The sequence below is a fragment of the Desmodus rotundus genome, chromosome 5, assembly GCF_022682495.2.
Source record: "Desmodus rotundus isolate HL8 chromosome 5, HLdesRot8A.1, whole genome shotgun sequence".
Taxonomy (NCBI): Eukaryota; Metazoa; Chordata; class Mammalia; order Chiroptera; family Phyllostomidae; genus Desmodus; species Desmodus rotundus.
In genome coordinates, this window is record NC_071391.1 from 122,625,489 (window position 1) to 122,652,144 (window position 26,656).

Genomic DNA, 26,656 nt, shown 5'->3' on the forward strand with positions numbered 1-26,656 from the left:
TTGGGCCCCTGGCCTGCCTTTGGATGGTAGGCTACAGGAAACTGTGTGTCTGCTTAATTCTCCCCTCTGGTTTTCTCCTCACCCCCAGGCTCTCTAAAGTCACAATCTCCTCCGTGAAGTCTCCCTCAGCTTCCAAACACGTCCTCCCTCCTCCGGATCCCCACAGCCCAGTCCCAACTAGAGTGTTTAATGTCACGTCCTTTCCTCTCTTACACGGTCCCTCCAGTCTCTCTTCATCTTCGTTATCTCCAGGAACCCTCTCGGTGCAGTGTTATTGTTAGGAATCAGAATTCGCAATGTTACGCCAACACCATCACAGTGTGCTGATGTGTAACCAAGATCCTCGGGTGATTTTACTGGAGTACTGACTGCCTTCTGCTTATAATCCTTCTGTGGTGGGGGCATTGTCCTCACATACCCCTCAGTACGCCTGTATTTGTCTTAAGGCTTCTTCCCAGGAAGGTCTTTTGATTACATAATTCCACCTCACCTCCAAAGGACATGTGAGACAGGTGGGGCACATCTGGGCCTCCCTGCAGAGCCAGCTGGACCATGTTCTGAGGGAACAGTCAAGCCAGAGTGATACATTTTCATACTTAGTGGCTAGGATGTAATCCTAGTGACTTGCCATCCTTGGAAATGACTTGTTCACTCCCTCTTTAAATAAAGAGTCAAGCTAGAAAAATAAGAAAACACAAGGGTCTGTGTGTGTGTGTGTGTGTGTGTTGGTAGGGAGGGGGTTGTGTTATTGTTATGGCCTCTAATCAAATGTGCCCAGAACAAGAGAAATATCAAAGGCGGTGCTCAAAAAATTCTCTACAACTTTTACCCAAAGTGAAACATCAATATGAACAATATTTTTGTAGAGGTTACACACACATGCCACGAATTCTGCCTACTGACACCTTCCGGTAAAAAAAGAGCACAGAAACCTAGACCCCAGAAACGGCAGAATCAGCCTTACCTCGTCACTCGTTCGCATATGGTGGACAATCACTTTGGAGGCGAGTCTCAGAGCTACACTTTGAATTTCAGACCTGGAAAAAGCAAGCCAGAAACACCCCCAAAATAAAATCAAACATATTTCGTATGGAGATGGTTTTACAGATAGTCTGTAATCCATGTGGATGTGAATACCGGAAATTTCCACCTCACGGCTATATAAACACGTCGAGAAGGGACAACCTTTTGGTTGTTAATGTGCTACTCGGCTATCATTCTATTGCTTGAGCTTAGAACATGCTCCTAAGTGGAGATCTGGAAAGAAATACAGGGCCTGATTCCTTAGGCCAGGACTGCACTCAAGTCCATTACCTAACTGACCGACAGGCCCACAGGAGGAACCGAGTTTGCAGAGCGAGCACTGGGGGCAAACCTTTCATTGGAAGCAATATCCATTGTCCAGGTCAAGAACTCCTCTGGGGTTAGATGGATACAGCATTCTGTCTGGGGAAGCCACTCCCTGGGGTCCATGCAGTGGAGAATTTTCAGTATCTGTGTGAGCCAGATCCATGAAAAAAAGAAAAAGAAAAAAAGAAAACCACCTGAAGAAAAAGTCTCCAGAAGCTAAATGATAATCACTTGTAATGATAAGGGGGGGTCTATGTTTCAAAAAGCTCCCACTGACTTCTTGTTTCTGTCTTAATATCTTTGGGACGCCAAGACAGGATGGAGCAGTGACACACCCGAGGGGCCCTCGTGATCTGGGATCAGTCTAGAGGACCCGATTCTGAAGTCAGCGTCCTTTCCTTTTGATTATGCTTTCTAGGAGCCTGTCTGCTCCCAAACAGCCACATCCACAAAGACTACCCTCTGACATGTTCTACAGCCAACTGTCAGTGCTGTTTCCCAGAGCATTCGGTGGCTTACTCTCAATCTGCCTTCGGCTAATTCCTGTCACCAACACCATCATCATCAAATACTTTTCTTAGTGCCCATCTGTACATGAAGCCACGCCAAGCCCCATGAAGATTCCTTGCCCTCCTGATGCTCAATCTCCCTCCTATTGCTCCTGGAGAAGCCAAATCCAATCCTGCCTTCATGAGCTGATCCTACCGGTGGGCTTACCGAAGAGTGGGGGGGGGGGGAAGGGGGCGGTAAGTACACCAGAGACTTTACCTTGCAGGAACATTCTGGGTGAGTTTCCTTCATAGACAACATTAAGAATGTCCCTCCCATATTCCACAGCAATGATGGCAGTTCCTTCTCCCCTAATCCAGAGGCTGCCGCTGAAAACCTTTCTAACAGGGCTTCCAGCGTCAGCAGGCGCACTTCAGGGAAGGAAGAGGCCAGCAGCTGAGAGAAGGAGATGGGAACATCCGTTGTCTGCTCTCCAGCCCGGACGGCCACTGCCCACACTGCAGCGATGGCCAGTTTGGTGAGGCTCTGGAGGTACTGGGGCAGGCCAGGCACCGTGAAGGTGTAGGGGAATCCCCTTATTAGCTCGGATCCTGAGATGATCTTCCCGACTTCCTCCCACAAGCCAAGACGCTCCAGAACTAAAAAGCAAAAAAAAACCCAAAGCTAATCACTTCATTCAAAGTTCCACAGAAGGACTTGGGAAAATGCAGGATGTGGTTACACTAGGTGGGACTGTCAGATATCTTTTCTGAGTACCTTTCATACATATAAGGAGTGACTGGCCCACTAGGATTCAGATTCCTGGTCCAGAAGCAATTTCTACCTAGGTAACTCATAATTTTACCCTAGGGGGACAAAAGGCATCCCTATCAGAATATGTTCTCCTTGTGTCTACCCCCAATATTCAATATCTATGAACTGTGACCTCTTAAATCACTATGTCTCAAAGGTGAGCAGGATGAAAGGACATCTAGTCCAAACTGCCTTCAGGGGCTCAGACCCCCTTACAGCACCTCTCCTCAGAGGCTCTTGGTTAAACCTACAGTGACCTGGAGCTCACATGACAGACTACTCCACTGTTAGTAGATCTACTGGCCTGATTCTGCACGCTGAGGATCCCAGGGACCCCTTTAGACATCTGAATGCAGTTATTATGCCCGCTCTATCTTCTCCAGATGAAACACCCCTACTTCCTTCAACTCTTCACCATCTGACGGGGCTCACCTTACTCACTATTCTAACTGCCTTTCTCTGGACATGCGTCACCTCCCCTTAAGGTATGGCCCCATAGAGTGGACCATGACCTTTCCAAGTGTCTGACCAGCGGACTATTACTTTCCCTGTTCTGACACTAGGCTGTGGAGTTGCATCACACTGTTGACTCATGAGGAGCACAAAGTCAACCGAAACCACAGCCTTTCTTTTCTTGCAGGATCTGCAGGTGCTGGTGAGTCACCTTTATCCCACCTTGTACTCAGTATTTAGACCTAGACTTATTTTCTTTCTTTCTTCGTTTTAAAACTAAGTATACTCTTGTTAAATTTTATCTCCCTGTTAAGTTTTATGGTCTGCCTTTTAGATTGCTAAGATCTTTTTGTATTCTCAGTTTCTTTAAAGTATATTTTATTGATTATGCTATTACAGTTCTTCCCATTTTTTTCTACCCTTTATTCCCCTTTGCCCTGCTCCCTCACCCCTACCAGCATTCCCTGCCCCACTGTAGTTCATGTCCAGGGGTCGTTCATATAAGTTCTTTGGCTTCTACATTTCCCTTACTATTCTTAACTCCCCCCTGTGTATTCTGTGTAGGAAGCATTTATGCTTCTTAATCCCTGTACCTTTTCCCTCATCCCCCCCACCCCATAACCCTCCCTGTGATCTCCATTTCCATGATTCTGTTCCAGTTCTAGTTGTTTGCTTAGTTTGTTTTTGTTTTTTTTTTTTAAGGTTTAGTTGCTGATAGTTGTGAATTTATTGTCACTTTACTGTTCATATTTTTTATCATCTTCTTTTTCTTAGGTAAGCCCTTTTAACATTTCATATAATAAGGGCTTGGTGATGATGAACTCCTTTAATTTGACCTTATCTGGGAAGCACTTTATCTGCCCTTCCATTCTAAATGATAGCTTTGCTGGATACAGTAATCTTGGATGTAGGTCCTTGCCTTTCATGACTTGGAGTACTTCTTTCCAGTCCCTTCTTGCCTGTGAAGTTTCTTTTGAGAAATTAGCTGACAGTCTTATGGGAACTCCTTTGTAGGTAACTGTCTCCTTTTCTCTGGCTGCTTTTAAGATTCTCTCCTTATCTTTAATCTTGGGTAATGTAATTATGATGTGCCTTGGTATGTGCTTCCTTGGATCCAACTTCTTTGGGACTCCCTGAGCTTCCTGGACTTCCTGGAAGTCTATTTCTTTTGCCAGATTGGGGAAGTTCTCCTTCATTATTTTTTCAAGTAAGTTTTCAATTTCCTGCTCTTCCTCTTCTCCTTCTGGCACCCCTATGATCCAGATGTTGGAAAGATTAAAGTTGTCCCAGAGGTTCCTAAGCCTCTCCTCATTTTTTTGACTTGTTTCTTCATTCTGTTCTGGTTGAATGTTTCTTTCTTCCTTCTGCTCCATATCATTAATTTGAGTCCTGGTTTCCTTCCCTCCACTGCTGGTTCCCTGTACATTTTTCTTTATTTCACTTTGTATAGCCTTCACTTCTTCCTCTATGTTGTGACCATACTCAGCCATTTCTGTGAGCATCCTGATTACCAGTGTTTTAAACTCTGCATCTGATAGGTTGGTTATCTCTTCATTGCTTAGTGGGTTGTTTTTTTTTTTCTTGAGTTTTGATCTGTTTTCATTTGGGCCATATTTTTTTTGTCTTGGCACACCTGTTATGTTGTAAGGGAAGAACCTTAGGTATTCGCCAGGGCGGGGTAACCATGTAGCTGTGTTGTGGCGCTATATGTGGGGGAGGGACCTGAGAGGAAACAATGCTGCTTGCTCGGCTCTCGGCTGGCTTTCAGTCACTTTCCCCACTACCCACAAGCAAATTGCGCCCTTCTGGTGCTGATTCCTGGGTGGATGGGTTTGTGTACATTCTAGGACCCTGTGAGTCTCTCTAACGAACTCTCCCGTGAGGCTGGGAGTTTCCCCTGCTGCTGCAACCCCCATAGGTTTTTACAACCAGAGTTTTTGAGGCCTTATTTTGCCCACGCTGGTACCTTCGATTGCATGGTCTGTCTCCTCTCCAGGTGTTCCTCCCAGTTTATCCACATGACCACCTAGTTCACCAGCCACTGCCTCACCTGCCTGGTCCTCCAGCCTCCACCTTGCTGTGAGTCCTCTCTGCCCTGGCCACCTGCCTCCGCCCCTCCTACCAGTCTGGATGAATTTTTCTTCGTTAACTCCTTGGTTTTCAGACTTCCATACAGTTCAATTTCCTGGCAGTTCTGGTTGTTTTTTCTCTTTAAATTTGTTGTTGTCCTTCTTTTGGTTGTGAGAGGAGGCAAAGTGTATCTGCCTATGCCTCCATCTTGGCCGGATATCTGTATTTTCAGTTCTGATCAAAAATATATGGAGCCTGCTTACTATATGCTGGGTGTTAAATTAAAAAAAGAACACTACCCTTGAGGAGTTTATAGTCTTGTTTGAGACAGAGAACTGAATGACCAGGTAATTTTAATATAGTGGTGTAAATGGTAATCTGAGTCTTAAAGGAGAAAAATGGGTTGGACTACCAAAGGCAGAGCAATGGTTCAAAGGCATGAGACAGAATGGACCACGTGGGGAACTATAGTCAGTCTGATGTCACTATAGCAAGAAATTCAAGGTGGAGAAGGGCAGGAGATGAGGCCAGAGAAACACTGTGGCCAGGACACAGAGAATCTTCTAGTCCATGTGAAGGAGCTAAGACATTCTTCTGTTGGCTAGGGAATGTCACTGAGGGGTTATTTTGAGCAATGAGGTCAGGTGAACATGTTCACTGAAGTGTTCTTACTGTTGAGAGGTACAGAGGTAGGGAGAAAGGATGAGAGCCTAGAGGAAGGAAGGGATAGGAAGAAGATGTGCTTGAGGAGCACTGAAGGAATAAAATGGGTAGCAGTGGGGGACAGGCTGGGGGAGGAGTCGTGGGTACCTCCTAGAACCTAGATTCTTTAGACAATACATTCATCATCCCATAAAAATAGGGTAATCTCAAAGTGACACACACACCACAAATGCCTACAATCAAATAATTATTAAGAGTGTGGACTGGGCCAGTGGGGAAGACAGAGGCCTTTGACAAGTGTTATAGTCAGCTCCCTGCCTGCCCCTGACCCCCACCCCACTCCAAGCTCTCACCACTTCATTAACTAGCTCTTTCTGGGTCTAGTCATTCCCCAGTTATGAATCCCCCTAACTTTACCTACCATTCTGTCCACAGACTTTTATCTACAAGGACATCAGGACAGACGTCACCAAATGCCCTGCTGAAATTCAGATATCTCATAACTCACTGAACACTACTGACATCTAGAAGTAATTTCTATTCAGGTAACTCATGATTCTTTTGTTATTGGAAAACTATCATAAATATAATAGAAGTGTAAAATACTAAAGTAACAGTTAAAAAATGTGAAATTTAAGAAATCACATTGGCTTGTAATAGTGTAGCAATTAAAATGATGGAATATTCATATTACACATCAAATCATTGAAAAAAAGTTTGTACCAGGAGGCAAAGTGAGGGCTCAGTCTCTGTATAACTGAGCCCCAGGGAGATCACCGACCACCACCTATGGTTACAGACCCACCCCTACTCTTAACTCAGACTCTGCAGAAGTCCAAGTTCAAGCAGGAGGGCAGCCATCTTTACAAAGCAACAGCAAATCCCAGGGAGTTGGGATCCTCCACTTTTGTGTCATCATCTCTACTTTCAATGCCTAAAATCCTAATCCCATTACAACTTACTTATGAGAAGACCACACTACCATGGTCTCAGGGCACCAGTTCCCTATCCTCCCACCCACTGCTGCCTGAGGACAACACTGCATTAAAAAGGAACTAATTTGCTTGGCAAGAAGTCAGAAGCATGGCTCAGAGATCTGCTCTTTAAAACGTAAGTAGCCCTGGCTGGTGCGGCTCAGTGGACTGAGTGCCAGCCTGTGAACTGAAACAGGCTGGTTCGATTCCCAGTCAGGGCACATGCCTGGGTTGTGGGCCGGGTCCCCGGTTGGGGGCATGTGAGAGGCAACTGATCGATGTATTTCTTGCACATCGATGTTTCTCTCCCTCTCTCTCTCCTCCTCCCTCCCCTTCCCCTCTCTCTAAAAATAAATATATAAAATCTTTTTAAAAATCCCAACATAATTAAAGACAGGAAGAAAGGTCTCTAGTCCATTCTGGATAATTTTCAGAGGGAACCTGTTATCCGAAAGAGAGATGTTCCAGGCAGAGTGTATAGTCTGCTGAATTCAAGAGCTGGGCTCCCAGACTTACTTGCTTCCTCTAGGACCTTGAGGAAGGATGACATGATCAAGAAGCCAGAGACTAAGGCACTGTCCGAAACAAGGGGGAATGGGGGGCATGCTCGGGAAAGGATCCTTTGGACTTCCTGGCCTATGTTGCCTGGGGAGTTCAGTACAATTCCATAAGCACTCACTGAGCACATATTAGGTACTTTAGGAAATCAAGACATTCAGAGCTGAGAAAGAAAAATTACCTACTGTCAAACAATTTCAAAACTAATGGGAGATAAAGACAACTACAAAAATTGCAAAATGCTTAGTGACCTAAAATTGTTAGTGAGAAAAGCTGACAAGTGTTGAGTATGTACTGTGCACTATGGAATATCATATACCCATTACTCAATGACATAAAAAATTATACTTGGCGAGTATTACTCTAAATATTTTGACATGTGTAAACTCATGTAATGACGTAGGTAGGCACTATTATTATCCCCATTTCACAGATGAGGAAACAGAGAAGTTAAGTTACTTGCCCAAGGTCACAAAGAAATGGTAGGTTATAAAAAAATTAAACCCAAAAGAATGACAAAAATGAAGACAATGGGCACTTCTACTGGAAGAAGTAAAAAAGGGTTTTCAGGAGGGAACAAAGTTTAAGAAGGGCCCTGACGGCTACCCGGAAGTGCCTGACTAGGAGAGGAAAGGGCAGGTGCTCCTGGGGGAGTCAGAAAGGAGGAAGAAACAGGTTCGATGAATTGATGTGGCAACAGAGGCACTTTCTCCAAACTGCTGCGTAGAAAAAGAATTCAGTTGTGCAGTAAGGCCCAGAGAAACGTCCTACAGCAGCATTTCCTAAACCTGAGTGCGCATCTGAATCAGCTGGAGGGCTTGTAAGCTCCAGACTGCTGCCCGAAGCTCACCCCCCCCCCCCCCGAGTTTGTGTGTAGGAGGTCTGCAAATGGGCAGGTCCAGCGAGCTCACAGGTGATGCTACTGCTGCCGAGCCAGGTACTTTGGAAACCACTGCCCTCAGGTGATGGTTCTTAGCCAGCCGTTATCAAAACTGCACATGCCTGGCCCCCACTCACATAGATTCTGACTCAGTTGGTTGTGAGGTGGGTGCAGATATCTGTAGTTTTAAGCCAACAGGTAATGCTGTTATGTGCTCCAGCTTAGAACTACACTCTTAAGATCTGACTCTCACCATTTCTAGCGAAGAACTAGAGAGTTCACTACACCCCATTTTCTCTTACAAATAAAAACACCAAAGGAGGGAAAGTCACCAAGAATTCAAAATAATTTAGAAGCACCGTAAAGGCCCCTGGCTGGAAGGCCTTCACCGTTGGCTCACTGTGTACAGGTTCTATTCTAGGTCTAGGGTGTAGCAGTGAATCAGAAAAACCCTGGGCTCTGCTCTTAGGGAGTGCCCAGTTAGGTGGGGACCACAGAACTCCCTCTCCCAAGTGCCTAGAGTGAGAGGGTCTCTAGGCGGGACTGGAGGATGGAATCGCAAATCCTCAATACTTTAACATAAACAGCTGCAGTGACTAAAAAAGATGCATTGCTTTCCTCTCTAGCACAGTGGTTTCTCAGCCTAGAAAGTACATGAAATTCACCTGGAGAGCTTTAGAAAAACACTGTGTCAGGGGACAATTGACCGCATCTCTGGGGCAAGCCTGGTTTTAAAGTGACCCCGGTGACTCTAGTATGCGGCGGGGGTGGACAGCTGCTGTTTCACTGTCTCTGCATCTCACAGCAGGTAGATTCTCCAAAGGCTTTCACCAATGGAATTTCACAACCTGGCGAAGCACCGTTTTTTTGTTTTTTGGTTTGTGTTATTTTGTTTATGGTATATTTTTATTATTTATGTTATTACAGTTGTCCCTGCTTTCCCCCTTTGCCCACCTCCACCCAGCCTACCCCTCCTCAAGCAATCCCCAAACAGTTGTCTGGGCCCATGGGTCAGGCACATATGTTCTATGGCTTATCTTTTAAACTTCTTTCATCCAGTTCCCCTCATCCCCCACTCCCTTTCTGACAGCTGTCTGTCCCATGTATCTATTCTTCTGTTTCTGTTTTGCTCATTATTTTGTTCATTAGATTCCACATGTAAATGAGATCATGTGGTGTTTGTCTTTCTCTGACTGGCTTATTTCACTTAGCGTAGTAGACTCCCGGTCCATCCACGCTGTTGCAAAAGGTAAGTGGTCCCTTTTTTTTTTTTTACCGCTGCACAGTATTCCATTGTGTACATTCCCCACAGCCCTTCATCCACTCATCACACTGTTCTGCATCCGGCCCTACCAACTGCTGTTCAAAGTTTAATTGCCCCAGGGAGCTCTCATTTTTATGAGAGCCTGTTATCTCCAGGACACAAAACCTGGTTAGTCTTTCATGGGGTTCCTTATTCTGAGGCTTAACAACCTTCTTCTCTAGAAGAGAACTTTTCTACTTGCAATTTCAATTTTATCACTTTGGGTTTCTTCCTATCTTTTCTGGAAAGTCAAGTGTTCCAATGAAAGAATCAAGTCTCTCCTTCGGTGAAGCCATCTTATTTTTCATAAATTAGATGATTTTTGCAAACTCTTATTAAGTGGCTTCTCCCAGCCCTCCTTATTTGGAAAGTGTTTAGATTTTCCCATCAGTGCAGTTGTTTTAGTCACCCAAGTATGTGTGACTGACTCTAAACATCCAATTAGATTCCATCTTTGAAATTAACTTCTTTTTCTTCTTTCCAGCAAGGCTGTTCCTAGCCTCCAAACAATGGGTTTACTGGCTGAATTCACTTGGAAGAACAATGCCTCCTGCCGTACTATGTCCTGGTTCAGTGGAGAAATAATTCCCAAGTCAGGCATTCAAGGACCAATAAAATGTCAAAAACGATGTGACAGACTGGAGCAAGTTGCCAACTTTTTATTTTGTAAAGCAAGGATGTTAAAATCCTACCGCCTATTATCATTTCATGAAAGAATGGCTGTCTTCACACCAAAAAACAGTAAATTCATAGTGTCCTCACAAAGAACAATTCTTTAAAGAAGTTTGGCTTTAAGAAAAATCTGCCGTAGTGTCATTTTGCTGGATTTTATTGTGGAAACATCACCGGGGACCAGCATTAGGGAACTGCAGCTTTGGAGAAGCTGTTAAGTTTACTGAGGTTGATCTGTTTGGACAGCGTGACTACCCAGAACAGAGATTTCCTGGGGAGAAAACGAAGGGACTTTACCTAGTGGCTCAGGACAAGGAGCAGGGTGTTTGTGTGAAGAAGCCCAGTGGCCAGTTCACACCATTTCCTCTGGTCAAGTTGCAGATTTCAGTGTTATGTCTGCAACCTGAATAGCGATTGCTAAATTCACTGGATTTCAAAGCTGCCACGCCCTAACCAACCAAGGTAGGGTACTGCTGAGAGAGGGTTTCAAAGGGGCACACACCTTGAACAGGGACAGCGTTGTGTTTCACAAATCCAGTAGTATCATTTGGGGAAGTCTGTCTTCTCCCCAGAGGAGGCTCCTGGCCCCAACGGGCAGATCTGTGGGTCATTCACCCTGGATTTTCTAAGCTACTCATATAGGCTTGTTAGAATTTCTTTTCAATATATCACCATAATCTTAAAAAAATACATGTTAATCTAACTAGCTTTAACAAGGGCATTCTGAAAAAAATGTGGATGATGTCATTACCACATAATTATGGATACAGCTGTGTTTCACCAGAAGAGTATTTAATTTAGGTTAATTTAACTCTAAGCACTCAGCAAAGAGAGAGATTGGAAAATAACAATTAAAAGAGAGGGGGCAGTTTCACCTGGGGTTCTAATCACTGAGCGTACTCCCAGAAGGGTGGTGGTGCTAGATCACCTGAGACTACTGGTCCTCACCTCCAGAGTTCCTCATTCAGGAGGCCTGGGGCACATTCCCCCAAATCACATTTCTAACAAACTCCCCAGGGGATGCTGATGTTGCTGATGAAGGGCCACACTTTGAGAACCATTACCTCAGACCATCTGAGATCATCTGTGTCTCTCACAGCGTAAACACCTTGCCACACTGAACGTGTGTAATTCTAGCGTTTGATGGTACATGTTTGCGTCAACCAGGGCCCCTAATCATAAGACAAGCCCTTCATCTAGTGCTCAACTAAAGAGCTCCTGAACATCGCACAGTTTCTGGCCTTCTGTTATGTCACGAGCCAGACAGCCTGGCTGTTTCTGCACTGAACTGGCTAAGATAAAAGGGGCAAGAGGGAAGAAGTGTACAGGCCCAAAGTGAGGGCACCGTTTGGGCTCCGGCAGAGATGGTGATGAGGGAAGCGAAAGCCTGGTGATCACAGCAAACTTGTTTTATTTATCAGCAGCAACCAGTATCCACGAAGGAGGGAGGATCCTCCTCAGGACTGAAAAGGCCAACCAAACAGAAAAAAATGTAAATGCTTTCACTGCTATGGAATAAGTCACTTACTGGGGATGTTGAGTGAATGGCAATACCCACAGTACCGCTGTGGTGGTCACTTGCCATTGAGGCACCGAAGAAGGCTCTTTATTCTACCTGACCTTGCACCTGCTGTTCTCTTTGTCTCAAATGAATGGATGAATGAGTTTCTCTTTCATATACCGTAAAGGCTTTGAATTCTTGATCAGTAGGTCAAGAAAAGTTTGCATCTGTAATTGTTCTGAAGTTTCTTCTATCCCCTCACTCCCCCTCCCAGAATCTCTACCCTTCTTTAGAAAGTAAGGGGTGAGAAAAAACAAAGCAGATTTCACTTTTAATGCATACTGAGATGGCCAACTCTTTCTATTTCAAAGAACTGTAGCTCTGGTTGGAGAGATCTGTAATCAGATCCAACAAAAGTTCTTATCTGAAACAGTTGACAAACTGGTTCTAAAAATAATCAGATGATAATTTGTACACGCTGTGAACGTTAATGCCCTGTTATGCAATTTCTCAGTAAAAAAAAAATTATATTTGGAGTGAAAAGGAAACCATAGGAACTACAACAACAACAGCAAAAACCCACTGATTTACTAAATCTTGGCTTCTCCTTATCAAAGGGAAATTCCATTCTTCTATCTAATCCTCTGCCCCTCCCAGTAAACTGTAATCCTGACAGTAGGGGCCCTTCCAGTTACAAACACGAAGAATGACCTGCTGGAAGGAACTGGATTCTAACTTTGTCTTGAGAAGCACCCTGAACCGGTCGGTACTGGTTGTTTATTCCTTGCCTACTTTGGTTTCTAGGTTTCTGAACCCCTTCATGCCCTGCTTACATGGGTGTGACCCCAATAGAAACCCTTTTGAAAACATTCCCTTCTTTCCTTGCCCCTGACCGGCCCCATATATGCTCAAAGGCATGTATTTTTAAGTTCAAAATTCCTTATCTGCTTCTGCAAATACGATTTGAAGGCTATCTTGTCAACCCATAAAATAAAAACACAGTCCCTTCAGAGAACTCACCAGGCACTGTGTGGTTCCCACAGCTTTTACTTCTTGCTTCCACCCACTATCCCTTCCTGCCTCTGCCCAACACAGGGAGGAAGTCAGGAAATACTTGTAGATAAACACATGACAACCCAAAGACATGACTGTTTCTGTTTCTTTGTCCGTGAACTGCTCCTAAGGACATGACTGGGAAGTCAGAAATTTCCCTATCATCACACCTTTGACGTCCCTGTTTAATTCACCTTTTCTCCACAAAGGACCAGGGGCTTCTCTTCTACCACAGGCAACTGATAAAGTGTGAAATCAACTTGAGAGGAGACAGATGGCTGGGAAGACTCCTTTAGAGAACCTCTGTCATCTCACCTGTAGTAAGAGAGAAGCTAGGACTACCTATTCCAGGGGTGTCAGTCTCATTTTCACCAGGGGCCACATCAGGCTCGTGGTTGCATTCAAAGGGTTGAATGTAATTTAGGACTGTATAAATGTAACTACTCCTTAACAGTTAAGTGAGAGCTTGGTGCTGCTGCCAGGTGGAAACACGGTGCCGGGTCGGATAAAACAAGGTGGAGGGCCGGTTTCTGCCCTCGGGCCTTGTGTTTGCTACCTGTGACCTATCTCAGTCCCTTGCCAGTGCTATAGTTTACAGTTCTGGGAGAAGGACTCTACTGAGGTTACTGGCACCACTGGACTGCAGACCGACACCTGCAGGAACCATGCTGCAAGGTGCAGTTTACAGCTGGCAAATCCTACAGACTCTGGTTGGACTGGGAATGCTCTTTCATGTGAAGTCTGGACCCAACACAGAGGCAGGAGTTGCCGTAAGTAAATGCTGCCAGGTGAGCAATGACGGTGAACCTGAGAGTGAGTGTACCCGACATGGAACCAGCAGCTTTGTCTCCTCCAGGAGTGTCATCCCGGACGTGATGAACATTCATTGCTTTGTTCGTGCTATCAATTTTACCTCCTAATAGCTACGTTTCTTCCAATGTTGGATTTTTCCTTTCTGGTAATATGACTTTTCAAGGAGTTTTCACAGTTTTTTTCATGTGACTTCTACCCCAATCCTCTGATGGTATTATCTCCAATTTATAGTTGAGAAAACCAAGAGGTTTCGAAACAAAGTGATGGAAATGATTTTTGGTTCAGCTTATGAAGGTCTAACTCTTTCAGGAACTGCCCTTCTGCCATAACCAATAGAAAGCTGGGCAAAATGTGTGAAATTGTTTTTGAACACCAGATGTGGGCAGTGCAAGACAGTGATCCCTGACAGGAGGAGACCAACCAGGCAAGCCTTTCAATTGCCACAGACTACTAGTACCTACAGCAGAGAAACCTTGTAATACGTAGGGCATCAGGTAGAGACCTCAAAAGGGTATCATTTTGTTATGGGGGCTAAATTTGCACTTACTAAAGGCTCCCTTTTTAGATTGGATCCACCAAAATAAAGCTTAAAAATAAGTCTTAGAAGAATTCTGATCTAAATATCTTATCTGAATGTGAAGACATAATATTTTGATGACAGTATTCCTCAAATTAACCCACAGTTTTAACACAATACCCGTCAAAATCCTAGCTGGTATTCCTTCCTTCCTTCCCTTTCCTTCCATTCTTGCTTTCTTTTGCAGAGACTGATAAGCTGAACCTAAAATCTGTATGACAATGCAAAAGACCCAGCAATAACAATTTTGAAAAAGAAGAACGAAGTTGTAGAGCTCACACATCCTAATTTCAAAAGTTACTACAAAATAATAATTATTAAACCAGTGTGGTCTTGGCATAAGGAAAGATATATAGATCAATGGAACAGAATGGAGAGTTAAGAATTAAGTCCATGTATTTATGGTCAGCTGATTTTTTGACTGGGGTACAAAGCCAATTCAACTGGGAAAGGATGTGTTTTCAACACATGGTGCTGGGACAAATGAATAGCCACATGGAAAAGGAGTGTGATTGGACCTGTACCTCACACCAATGCAAAAATTAAAAAATAAATCAAAGCCTAAATATTAAGAAAATTATAAAACTCTTAGGAAGAAAACATGAGTACAAATCTTTATGACCTTGAATTAGGCAATGGTTTCTTAGGCATAATATCAAAAGGATAAGCAGCAAAAGAAAAAAAATAGTTAATTTGGGTTTCATCCAAGTTAAAAACATTTTTACACCAAAGGACATTATTAAGAAGGTAAGAAGACAACCTACAGAATGGAAGAAAATATTGGCAAACTGTATACCTGACAAGGGATTAATATCCAGAATAAATAAGGAACTCTTACAACTTAAGAAGAAAAAGACAAATAACCCAATTTAAAAATGGGTAAAACATCTAAGTATACATTTCTCTAAAGAAGATATAGGCTTCCTTACATCTTCTTGAGCCACAAAAGCCGGTGGGGAAATGCAATTCAAAAGCACAGTGAAATACCACTTCACACCCACACGGATGACTATAATATAAAAGATGGACAATATAATAAGAGCTGTGGAGAATGTGGAGAAATTGGAAACCTCACATGCAGCAGGTGGGCATGTAAAATGGTGCAGTCTCTTTGGAAACAGATTGGCAACTCCTCAAAAAGTTAAACTTAGATATGGCATACAGCCCAGCAATTCTACTCCCAGGTAAATAAATACCCAAGAGAATTGAAAACATATATCCCCACAAAAACATGTGTATGATTATTCAAGCAGCATCATTTATAACAGCCAAAAAGTGGAAACAACCCAAAAGTTCATCAACTGATGAATGGATAAATAAAATGTGGTATATCCCCCAAAGTTCATAGCAGCACAATTCACAATAGCCAAGTGCTGGAAACAACCTTGGTGCCCATCAGTAAATGAGTGGATCAAAAAACTATGGTACATTTACACAATGGAACGCAGCAGAGAGAAAGAAGGAGCTCCTACCCTTTGCGACAGCATGGATAGAACTGGAGAGCATTATGCTATGTGAAAGAAGCCAGGTGGTGAGGGACAAATACTATATGATTTCACCTTTAACTGGAACATAATCAACAAAAGTAAAAAGCAAACAAAATATAACCAGAGACATTGAAATTAAGAACAATCTAACAATAGCCAGAGGGGACAGGAGAAGGGACAGTGGGGAGAAGGGTTTTCAGGAACTACTATAAAGGACACATGGACAAAACCAAGGGGGAGGGTGGAAGTGGGGGAGGGAGGTGGGTTTGGCTGGGGTGGGGTGGGGTGGTGGGAGGAAAATGCAGACAACTGGAATTGAACAACAATAAAGTAATTTAAAAAGAGAGAAAAAAATGTGGTATATCTATACAATGGAATGTTTTTCAGCCATAATAAAAAATAGACTGTTGGTTCATTCTATAACATGGATGAACCTTGAAAACATTATAAGTGAAAGAATCCAGACACAAAAGGCCACATGTTGTATGACTCCATTTATATGAAATGTCTAGAATAAGCTCTCAGAAGTAACTTGCTTAACTAATTTAAATGACATGGCAACTACTGTCAGATTGTGATGAGTGTGGCTGCAGTGGGACAGACAGGAACACAGAGCAAACCTGAAATCACAGATGTTCTGAGACCCCAGCTGCTCGTTCGAATAGTATTTTACGCCTGGGGTGGAAAGGTGGTGGGCAAGGGGGTTTTGTGACGTCATTTTGTTACAGATCCCGACACTCAGCCCAACTCACACTTTTATGAGGTACTTAATTTTGGTCATAGAAATGGGAAGTCGCTGAGGAGCCAGAAAAGCTTGGCTAGTTCACTAACCAGCTGTGTGACCTTGGGCAAGTCATTTCATTGCTATAGTTTCCACTCTACCTCCAGATTAAATGGTCGCTAAACTCCAAAGTTCTAAGGATTGTGGGTCTAAATACTCAGCACCAGGCTTGGAATTAATGAGGGATAAACACCACATGAACCTAGCAATCTCATGATTCTGACTTCAGAAAGGCAGGTAGGAATCATCCACTTATTTTAGGAGCTCACTGTTCCCTGGGAAAGATACTTTTGGCAAAAGCAACAGTTTAGATGATAGTCCCAGTGTTTTGGAGAAAAGCAAATAGTTTATTGACAACAAAGCCTGTTTTTTTTCCTTGAAATTTCATAGCTGCAGGCCCAGAAATACAAAGTCCCCAGAAGACTGTAAAAATATGTTCTCAATTCCCTTTTATCTCCCACCCAGAGCTGAGAGAACAGCACCAACTGTGTCATATTAAACACATCTGCATCCAACACCGATAAAAGTGCTTGACCGAGGGAACAGATAAGAATTGTTTTCAATTTGTTCAGATGGGATTGGTTAAATTTAACCTAATTAGACCAAGTAATCAAAGCAGGTGTTTGTAAGTTGCCAATGTTTTCATTCTCTGTGATTGTTTGGCTGTATTTCCCAGGAACTTAGGTAAAGGAAGTTAATATGTCATAAAAATCATTGACCTTATACTTATTCATGTCACACATATTATTCATGTTCTAGGCAGTACAAATACAAGGCATTGTTGAGTACTTCTCACAGACTTTACCACTTAACCATCATCAGCATCACAGCTGGCCTTTGGGAGGGCTTACGTTACCTAACTTCCATTATGTAAATATGGGCAGTAATAAATGAGAGTCTGTCTTCTAACCTTACACTGATTTACAAAGCACACTGACTTGGCATTTAGACTATTTAGGAATTCTGACTTCACGTTCATAAGCTGGTCACTTTTAAGGTATTTAGAAGAAAAATAATAATAATAAAAGTTACATTCCAGTTAAAACAAAATGTTTATTGCACTTGGCAAAACGATAATGCCTAACTCTAAATCCTAACTAACAAAGAAACCACAAAACACAGTCACCAGCAGCCTAGTGTTGGGAAGTGCTTTGTGCAGTGGCCGTAGGTCCACTTTGAAAAGGAAAAAGGGCAGGTGGCTGCCCAGGAGCGGTCGGGCTTTCTTTCTAGTAACTGCTCCAATCTTGGGTATGCCGCATATTATTCCACATGCCTTGGGGATGGGAGGCAGAAACGCAGGCAAGAAAGTCACCATCAAATCATGTGTTTTGGAAGCCCTCGTAAAGGAGATCCCCTCCCTGAGGCCTGGGGGTTTTGCAGGAGGGGCAGAAGTCTGAGAAGCTGAATCAACAAGGAGGGTTCTAGGGCACCCCTCCCCAAGACAATGAGCAGTTCTCCTGATGGCCCTGGTGGTGCTGCCGGGCAACAGTGTGATGGCTGGCGAGCTTGGGCTCTGCTGTCTTACCACACACGGGACGCTGGGCAGTTCTCTCTGTGCCCCAGTTTCTTCAAGGCTAAGAAGGACCACTAGCACCTTCTTCGTGAATGCATGTAAAATGCTTGGCACAGCGCTTGGCATACAGTTCAGTGCTCAATAAATGTTGGTCATTATTATTATGATCTCTAAGGAAGATGACATTGAAAATGTTTCCTGAAAATGAGTACGATGGGCATCCAATACACATTTCAGGGAAGCGGCCTTGTGAGGTCACTTATATTATGTACGGTGGGATGGACAAGTACTCTCCACCTAAAACATTTCTATGAAATTATGTCATTTCTTTACTACTTTGGGATTAACTAATCCTCTTTAAGATCTGTGTTTCATTACATGCTATATCTATCTATATCTATGAAAGAACCAGATCGCATAAAATTAGCAAAATAGAGACTAGGAAAGGAAAACCCCTCATAAACCCACCAAGAGAACTTTAACAGAAAGTCAAAAAGTGCAAATACATAAGAGTTTTGTTTAAATATTTGGTAAAAGAAAATGTCAATTCAATAGATGAGGAAAAAAACAAATTTAAGGGGTGTGGCCATAAAAGAGAAATAGAAAGTCCATCTCTCAGAGTAAGAGGGTAAATATTTAGTCAAGACTCAGATAGAATTTCAGTAAACAGATTATTTCAATGGAAAATTTCCAACCTGAGAGCAAATATTTTAAGATGGTTTAAGGTGAGCATGAAAGCTCTCCATTCCAGGGCTGGCCCAGCCTGGAACAGCCTCTGAGTCCTGGGGGCTGTTCGGCCTTTTCTTCCTCAATCCTTCCTCTGAACTGGAGACTGTAACTTTCTTTCCAGCAGGAAACTGACATATACTAATGACAGCTGGATTCGGAGGAAGAAAAAGAATACAGGGGACAGAGAGTCCTTGTGGGTTTAAATCGCTTTACAACTCAAAACAAAACCTCCAGATTTGGAATTTTTAAAACCTGGTTAATGGCTGAGAAAAACCTCAAATGATTGGGAAGTACTAAGATAAAAGTTTGAATTACACAAAACACATCATTATCTTAAGCTTTTCTAATCATCTTCCCTGCCTTTCCCCTTCACTGTTTTCCTCATTGTTTATGCCCCCAGCTCTTCAATGTGGTTCTGAGATATTTTAGAGGTAGGAATAGCCTTCCGAGGTCACTCACAAAATAGTATTTGTGAGGAGATGGGCAGATCTTCCTCCATCCAAAAAAATTTCCCTGAAATTGATATTGCTTCATTTCGTTGGGAATAATTAATCTTCATATTTAGATATATTTATTGTTGAAATGCACGTACATGAATACATATGCATAAAACAGAATTATATTGTGTAAAATTAGATTAGTAAGAGGGAAAATAAGAAGGAAACTCCCCCCCACTCCCCCAGCCTTAATCCCACCACTGTAAAACCACCGCTTTTGGCATTGTGTTGCCTTTTCACTCTAGTCTGGTCCTCCACTCCTCACACCCCACCTCCTAAACCTGCGATACTGCTGATCATAATGCCTGCATATATCTCCTTGAAATTCTGTGAATGAATTTTCACTTATATTCTTTTCAGTGACAATAAGAACTTAGCTTCATAAGGGTCTTCATAAGCACTTTTTCTGGCGATGCAAAGCGCATTTTTTACTTAGGGCTTTACGTGTACTAGCTGACAACCACTCTGAGATATAGATCCTATTATCATCCCCTTTTACAATGGACAACAACTGTCTCAAAGAGGTTAAATGACTTGTTGAGGGTCACAAAGCTAGTAAATGGCAGACCCGGGAAGCAAACCCAGGGATCTGGCTTCAGAGCCTGTATGGTATACTCCCTACTCCGAGTTTCGTGAGCTAATAATGGTGGTAGATATATACATATTTACAAATATATGCCCATGATATAAACATCTGATTTGAATTCAGAAAATGAATTTAAATCTGATACATGAATTTAAATAAGACTTGTATCTTGATGACAACTGTTACTATTCTGAAAACTGAGGAAAACTCTCCATTTCAATCAGTTAATAAAAAACCCATTTAATGAGAGCCTGCTAAGTGCTTTGCTCGGGGACAAAGAATCTAAGGCATGATGCATGCATTCATAGAGACAGACATAGATACATACACATACGCAAATACCCTGTGGCTTATGAGGGCAATTCCCAAAGGACTAGACAAAATCAGGACTTGTCCAACAGGAATATAACATGAGCCATATATCTAATTTTGATTTCCTATTAGCCACATTTTTAAAAGCAAAGAGAAACAAGTGAAATTAATTTTAATAATACATTTTATTCAATATACCAAGAATATCATTCTGACATATAACCAATGTAAAAAATCACTGAGAAATTTTACATTACTTTTTTCACATGAAGGTGTGTATCCTATTCTTACAGAACATCTCAGTTGGGATCAGCCACATCTCAAGTGCTCGAGAGCCGCGCAGGGTGAGTGCGGCGCAGTGCTGGGCGAGGTGTCCAGAGCTCGGACAGCTGCTCTGGGATAAGGGTGAAAGTGCCCACCCCCTCCACATCTTACTTTGCAGTCGTGGCTCTAAAAGGAAGAATACACTGACACAAGTGAAATATTTTTGAGTAATAAATGATACCTTATGGTCACATTTGGGGTATAAACTCTAAATAATGTGAGTTTGGAGGAAAGAATGATTCAAAATGGCCAAAGTCACAGGCAAGTGGAGAAGAGAGAGGATATTCTACAACATTCAAGAGTTGACCCTTCCAGACAAGGGAAATGGTACTGTGTGAAGAAAAGCTTCGTTCCACTAAAATAATGATGAGAGTCAACCACACAACTCTGACAGGATCCCACTGATGAGACTTGTGAATAGTAAGCAACTCTTTCATGGCCAGGGCCCTTTAGACACTAAACAGAGAAGTATTATAAAGCTATATGGAATTTTGATTGAAATACAAAAATGGTGGAAACCCAAAACAACTTACCTCTGGCAACATCTGATTTATAATTTCTGGACTGCAGTTAGCTCACGTGTAAAACACAGCGGACACAACCTTGAGGTCTCTTACAGCTAGGGTGCCTGTAATTTATTGTACAAACCTGGACACTTTCAAGAGCGAAAGGGGGCACTATTAATAATTACACCGGGACAAGAGGAATAAACTAGGACTGTTTTACAGCCATAAAACTATATGGTCCTATTCTACCGAACGGATACAACCGCTGCCCTTATGGAGGGACATGGAGCCGAGGAAAATCCAGGCGTGTTCTTACTGCCTCTGCATGGCCACGGGGGCTTTGTGGGCTAATGCGCATTGATCCGGGTGAGGTGGTTTCGCACCTCCCCCTCAAAGCCTTTTAAATTGGTTTGAATTTGGGAACAGGGTTCCATCTGGACAGAGCTGGACTCTGACAGCCTGAATATATTTACTGAAGACAACAAATCACTGACAGACTAAATTTAACAGAGGAAAGGCCTGGCCTGCTTGTACTCAGAATCTGACTTTGTAATTGTAGCCTCCTTTAGACAGGCCTAATCAATTAGAAGAGGCTGATTTTAACCAGTTGCAGGCTCATTACCCTGCATTCCAGTTTGTGTTGACGAAAATCAGTTTCAGTCTGTGGCCTGGAACTCATGTACAGCACTTCCTGTGGCCTCTCATATAAACACATCAAAAAATTTTTTTATTTGGAGTTGCCCTTCTCCCTTTTAAGAGAACCACTTTGTGAATCATGACTAAAATAGAACAATTGTATGTGGATCTGGGGCCCATACCAGGAAACATACATGACCAGGGAACATGTATAAAGTCAGAGCTTAAAGAAGTAAGGGGTGGATCTGAGACAGTCTCAATACCTAGGCTCCTAGACCCAATGGGTCTCGCTCAGTTATCTCCACAGAGCAAAACAGAAAGAACTCTTAGTTATTGAAAATGACGACCTTTCAAAGAAAATGCTGAAATAAGAAAGAGCCAAGGTCTTAGAAACACAGAGGTTATCTGAGTCCACACTCTTCCCTGAAAGACCAAATAGAAAATAAACAGCAACCTTCCAACTAAACAAGGACACGTTTCCCTGAGAAGCTTCTGTGAGGAAACCGTATGACACTATGCTTAATTTTGATGTGTGGTTTAGTCTTAAAAGTAGAAGGTAGGGGAGAGTGTGTGGCAGAGGCACTCAAAACCCCACCTACATTTCAAAGACCTGTAACCATTCCAAAATATGATATAACTATGAATCATACCTGGCTGGTTGCCTTTTGTGGGTTTGTCAAGGCAGTGAGTCAACAGGAAGAGAATATCAATATACACAGCTCTGGTCACCAAACATGGATTTTGCCTAGAAGGGTAAAGAATAGAAAATAAATTGGCATTTTCTCTCCTTGAGGCCCGGGTCACAGAAAAGAGAAAATGGGTATTTTCTACCAGGCATGTCATGAAGCTTAGGGAGTTACAGCAAATACTGAAAAAGAACAGGTAATCACTCATGGTGAGGATACATCAGTAAGTCAAGCAGGAAAAAGGAACCCTAAAGCAATGGTGCAGGTCAGGCCTAAGCTTGTACAAAATGTAGAAAACTCTATGCTCTGGCTCCAAATAAAATAAACTGAAAACAAACAAAACCAATATCCTGTCCAAGTTATCTTAAAACAAGGAGATGGGGTAGGAGGGTGGGGGAGGGCCGTATTCTATTATTTTCTTCTTAAGCGGACACATTCAGGGGCAAAACCACTGGTTGTGAGTATCACCAATTTAGTATTTTGGAGAAGGGAAACTGCACTCCCGTGACAAACCATATCTATGGACTGAAAAGCTGACCAGCTGGAAAACACACGAAAGCATCAAGAACACTGCAACACGCATTCCCAGTAAGTGGAATATCTTCTTCTTGCAATAAATGGAGCAGTTAGTTCATTGTGCTCTTTGGCCCACAAACTGGAAAAAGGTAGTGGGCTCGGATTTAGGAGACCAGATAAAAAAGGAAGAATGAAGACTTTCTTTTGAGTACGGCACTAAGGTCCCCGGCTCCCAGTCTCAGTTCATCCTGACCGTGCATGAAAAGGGCCCAGACCTCCTTGGCATACTCACAATTCAGCACAAGTGGTGAAAACAGGAGGGGCAGATGTGGGTTTAAGTCCTGGCTTTGTCTCTGTGACCTGATCAGACTCCTGACCAGTGCAATGGGAACCCTATTCAGGGTGGCACAGCAAACTAGGATGCCTTCGAGTGTTCATTGCCTGCCCGCCTCTGCTTCCAACATGAGACTGGGGAATGGCACTGGTGTTCTGGCTGGTGGATTTCCATTTCCTGATCCCTAAACCCATCCTTCTCATTCCCTGTAAATTAAGTTTACCATTTCCCTGAAGTTTATTCCACTCCGTCCTGAACTGCCCATATCCTAGGGCTGCCATATGTTCTAGCACAGACAGCAAATCAGGTACTTTTGAATTAAAATAAAATTGTCTTGCTGTGTTTGAGGTCTCTCTGTTGCTGACCTGCCTCATTTCTGTCCCGCTGATTGACTCCCCCCACAGTCCTACCCTGCCATAACTTCTAGTTTATATGTATACCTCACGTTCGGCCTAATTTCATAACTATACTGGGTTATTTTTTCAAAATTAGTTTTAAAAAACAGGTAACACATGCACATGGTATAAAAATAATTCAAACAGTAAAAACGGGCACAGTGTGAAAATGAAGTTCCTTTCCATGCCCCCGCCCTCTCTACCCGTAATCTGCTCCCCGAGGCAACCATTACTACTACTTAGTATGTTGTCCCAGGTACATCCTGTTCATTTACAAGCACCTATCTAGAGCCACCCACTTGTTTATTTTTACACAAATAGGGACTGACTATATTTAGTCAGCCCTAACTTAACATTGTCAATTCGTTCTGTGACTTTCAGTGAAAGGTGAAACCAGTTTTACCGGAGGCTCATAGGCACAAACAGGAGTTAAGCTCCTACAGCATCCCGTCAACCTGGCAACATGACGGCAGTGAAGGAAGCGCGGTGTTGGAGGACCTGCTGTACTAACTCCTGAGCGTTACTGGTTTTCACTAGTATATTTTCGAGGTCATTCTATTAAAAATACAGAGATTTGCCCCATTATAAAAAGTGGTTGTAAACTGCTCCATTTCATGGGTGTGCCAACCCTCTATTGAAATTATTCAGACTGTTTAAGGTACTTTGCTAAAAGCAATGCTGTAATAAATATACCTATATATCAGATTTGTGCATATAAATGAGTACTCACAGAGGAAATTCCTAGAAGCTGAATTGCTGGATCAAAATATCTGCACATTTAAAATTTTGATTGATTTTGACAAGATGCTTTTCAAAGAGACTGTACCAATTTACATTTCACCAACAGTGTGTAAGAATTCCAGTTTCCCCACGACCTGGCCAACACAGTGCATTGTTAAGTTCTGACTTTTGCCAACATGAGAAAAGTATTATCTCATTATTTTAAATCACAATTATTTTATTATAAGTGAAATTGAACATGACTTCATATGCTTTTCAAAAAAGATACTTTAATTTCCTTTTCTGTGAACTGTATTCAAATTCCATGTACACTACATTGTTGGTCTTATTGATTTGTAGGAACTCTTTGTATATTAAGGAAATCTGCTTTGCCACATGTTATAAATACGTTTTTGTAGTTTATCATTTGTCTTTTAACTTTATAATTTTATTTTGCAGTTCAAAAATGTTTAGTTTTATTCAGTCAAATACATTAGTTTTTTACTTACATCTCCTGGGTTTTATGTCATGCTTACAAAGCCCAACCCTTCTCCAAAATTTTATTTATATATATATTTTTAAATTTTTCCTTGTATTTTCTTCTAGTATCTTGCAGTTCCATTTTTTGTTGTTGTTAAATACTTTTATCTATTCAGTTTTTTACCCCTAATCCTGCCCCTACCTTTTCTCTCTCTCTAGCTTCCCCCAGGTCTCTGAATCATAACTTCCTATCCTTACTCTTCTACCCACTATGAAAAGCTCATAGTCAATGAAAACTTATTTAATGACATTGTTCACAATTCTAGCATTTCCACTGTTTAACAGGCAGGAAAGACCTCCCCTGCCAAAGAAAGGGCTACTCAAGAAAGAAAGGAAGAAAACCCCAAGCAGGGGTAATGGGTCATCAGGTGTCTCGCACAGGGCTGAGTAAATGCCTGCAGAAAGCAGGTGGCATGCCTCCTGAGCATCCAGCTTTAAGTCAGGCGCTGGGAGGGGATACACGAGACCATTTCTGACCTCAGAGAATGTTACACAGAGACAAAAATAAAGTCAAGCTTTGGGAAAGGATATACAGTTAAGCACAAGAAGAAATCAGGGTGTACTGGAGAGATGAAAAGTGTTTATGAAGAAAAAATTCCAACTGGGCTCTGAAGGATGGGAAGAATTTAGACAAACAAAGTTGACAAGGAAGGTCATTTTGAGAGGGGGCAATAGATGTGGAAAGGAATTAGTCTGGCTTGTCTAGGGACCTGGGGAGACCAGACTGGGAAAATGAAAGAATGTGTTGAGGAGGGAACAAGGGCGAGGCAAGCCAGGCCTTCAGAAGATACTACGTGCTAATTGGATGCTTCTTGGAGTAAAAATGTAGTGCCTGCTCCCATGTGGCCTCACAGAGTCACAGCTTCTCACCCGGGATGTTTTTCTGTCTGTGAACCACAAAGGGAAGTGTTGGGGGAACTGGTTTGACTTGCAAGTCTGATGAGGACCTTAGTTTCCATGAAATTTTTAGCTAAGCTAATTTTTTTTTTTAATTTCTAAATGAATACAGGAAAGCTTGGCAATCTTTAAAATCCCCTGCCAGACTGAAGTGTTCTGCATCTACTCCTGACCTGGCCTAGGCTGGTGACCTGGGACACTTCAGGGACCATTCGGACTGTTCCCAGAACGGTGAGGCTCTGCGCCAAGTCTGAGGTAGTCCACGAGATCACGGGAGGCTCCCTCAAATACTGCTGCTTTTGATTCCATAAAACAGAGAGGATCTGGGCCACTGAGGAGTCCATCCGCGGCTTCTCCTCGGAGACTGACTCAGAAAGAAATTCTGGCGTGCAGCCCGCCATTCACGGCTCCACCCTTGAGCACAGCCGCAGCCGCAACCACAGCCACATAACATCCCTGTCTGGAGTCGAGCGGGGCTTCACTCTGGACTGGCTTCTAAGTCAGGAAAATAAGTTTTCTCTCTCTCTGTTTCTCACTATTACTTGCTGTTTGTTCTGACTTGGAAAAGGTACACTGTGAGTGCAGGGTGAGCCAGAGGTTTGTTCTCAGTCTGTCAAGCCACTTTGATGATGGGAATAAAATCCTGGGAAGAGCAAGCCAGCTGGACAGGAAACCAAGCCACAGGGTTTTGGTGGGCTTGGGGCTTTTTTCTACCCCCAAGTGGAAAAACCCTGGCATGGGGCATGGTATAGTGAAGATTTAGAGTATTTTAAAAAACCTGAAGTGGTCTGGGTCTAACAGATGGGCTGAAAAACAGCATTAACAGTGGCTTTAGAGGAGTAGCAGGAGTCAGGTACCACGAGGACTAAGTTTACATATATAAAATGAAACAAAGAGCTTGTTACAAGTCTTGCTTTCTTCCACTTTTTTATCATTTGTCTCTTGACAAATATCTGCCTGAGAACCTGATTAATATGTTTCTGCCTTGGGAAATCTCTGAACTTCATTAAACCTCCTGCCCTCTCTCC

The 26,656-nt window shown here is 42.7% G+C and overlaps 1 protein-coding gene and 1 long non-coding RNA gene across 2 annotated transcripts in view; one reads left to right on the forward strand and one right to left on the reverse strand.

Annotated features, from left to right (window-relative positions):
* The window catches only part of THADA (THADA armadillo repeat containing), a 282,735-nt gene that overhangs the window by 37,975 nt on the left and 218,104 nt on the right, over positions 1 to 26,656 (reverse strand). Inside the window, exons 31-34 of the mRNA XM_053924401.2 lie at positions 22,191 to 22,285; positions 2,119 to 2,498; positions 1,376 to 1,494; positions 965 to 1,037 (exon numbers count right to left, since the gene is read on the reverse strand). Coding sequence (XP_053780376.1) covers positions 965 to 1,037; positions 1,376 to 1,494; positions 2,119 to 2,498; positions 22,191 to 22,285 — 667 coding nt within the window. The remainder of the gene's footprint in view (positions 1 to 964; positions 1,038 to 1,375; positions 1,495 to 2,118; positions 2,499 to 22,190; positions 22,286 to 26,656) is intronic.
* On the forward strand, positions 3,227 to 10,196 carry LOC112297960 (uncharacterized). The gene is made up of 5 exons (XR_002974099.3): positions 3,227 to 3,307; positions 5,102 to 5,184; positions 6,274 to 6,383; positions 6,661 to 6,948; positions 10,038 to 10,196. It is a non-coding gene; the product is annotated as an uncharacterized lncRNA (long non-coding RNA).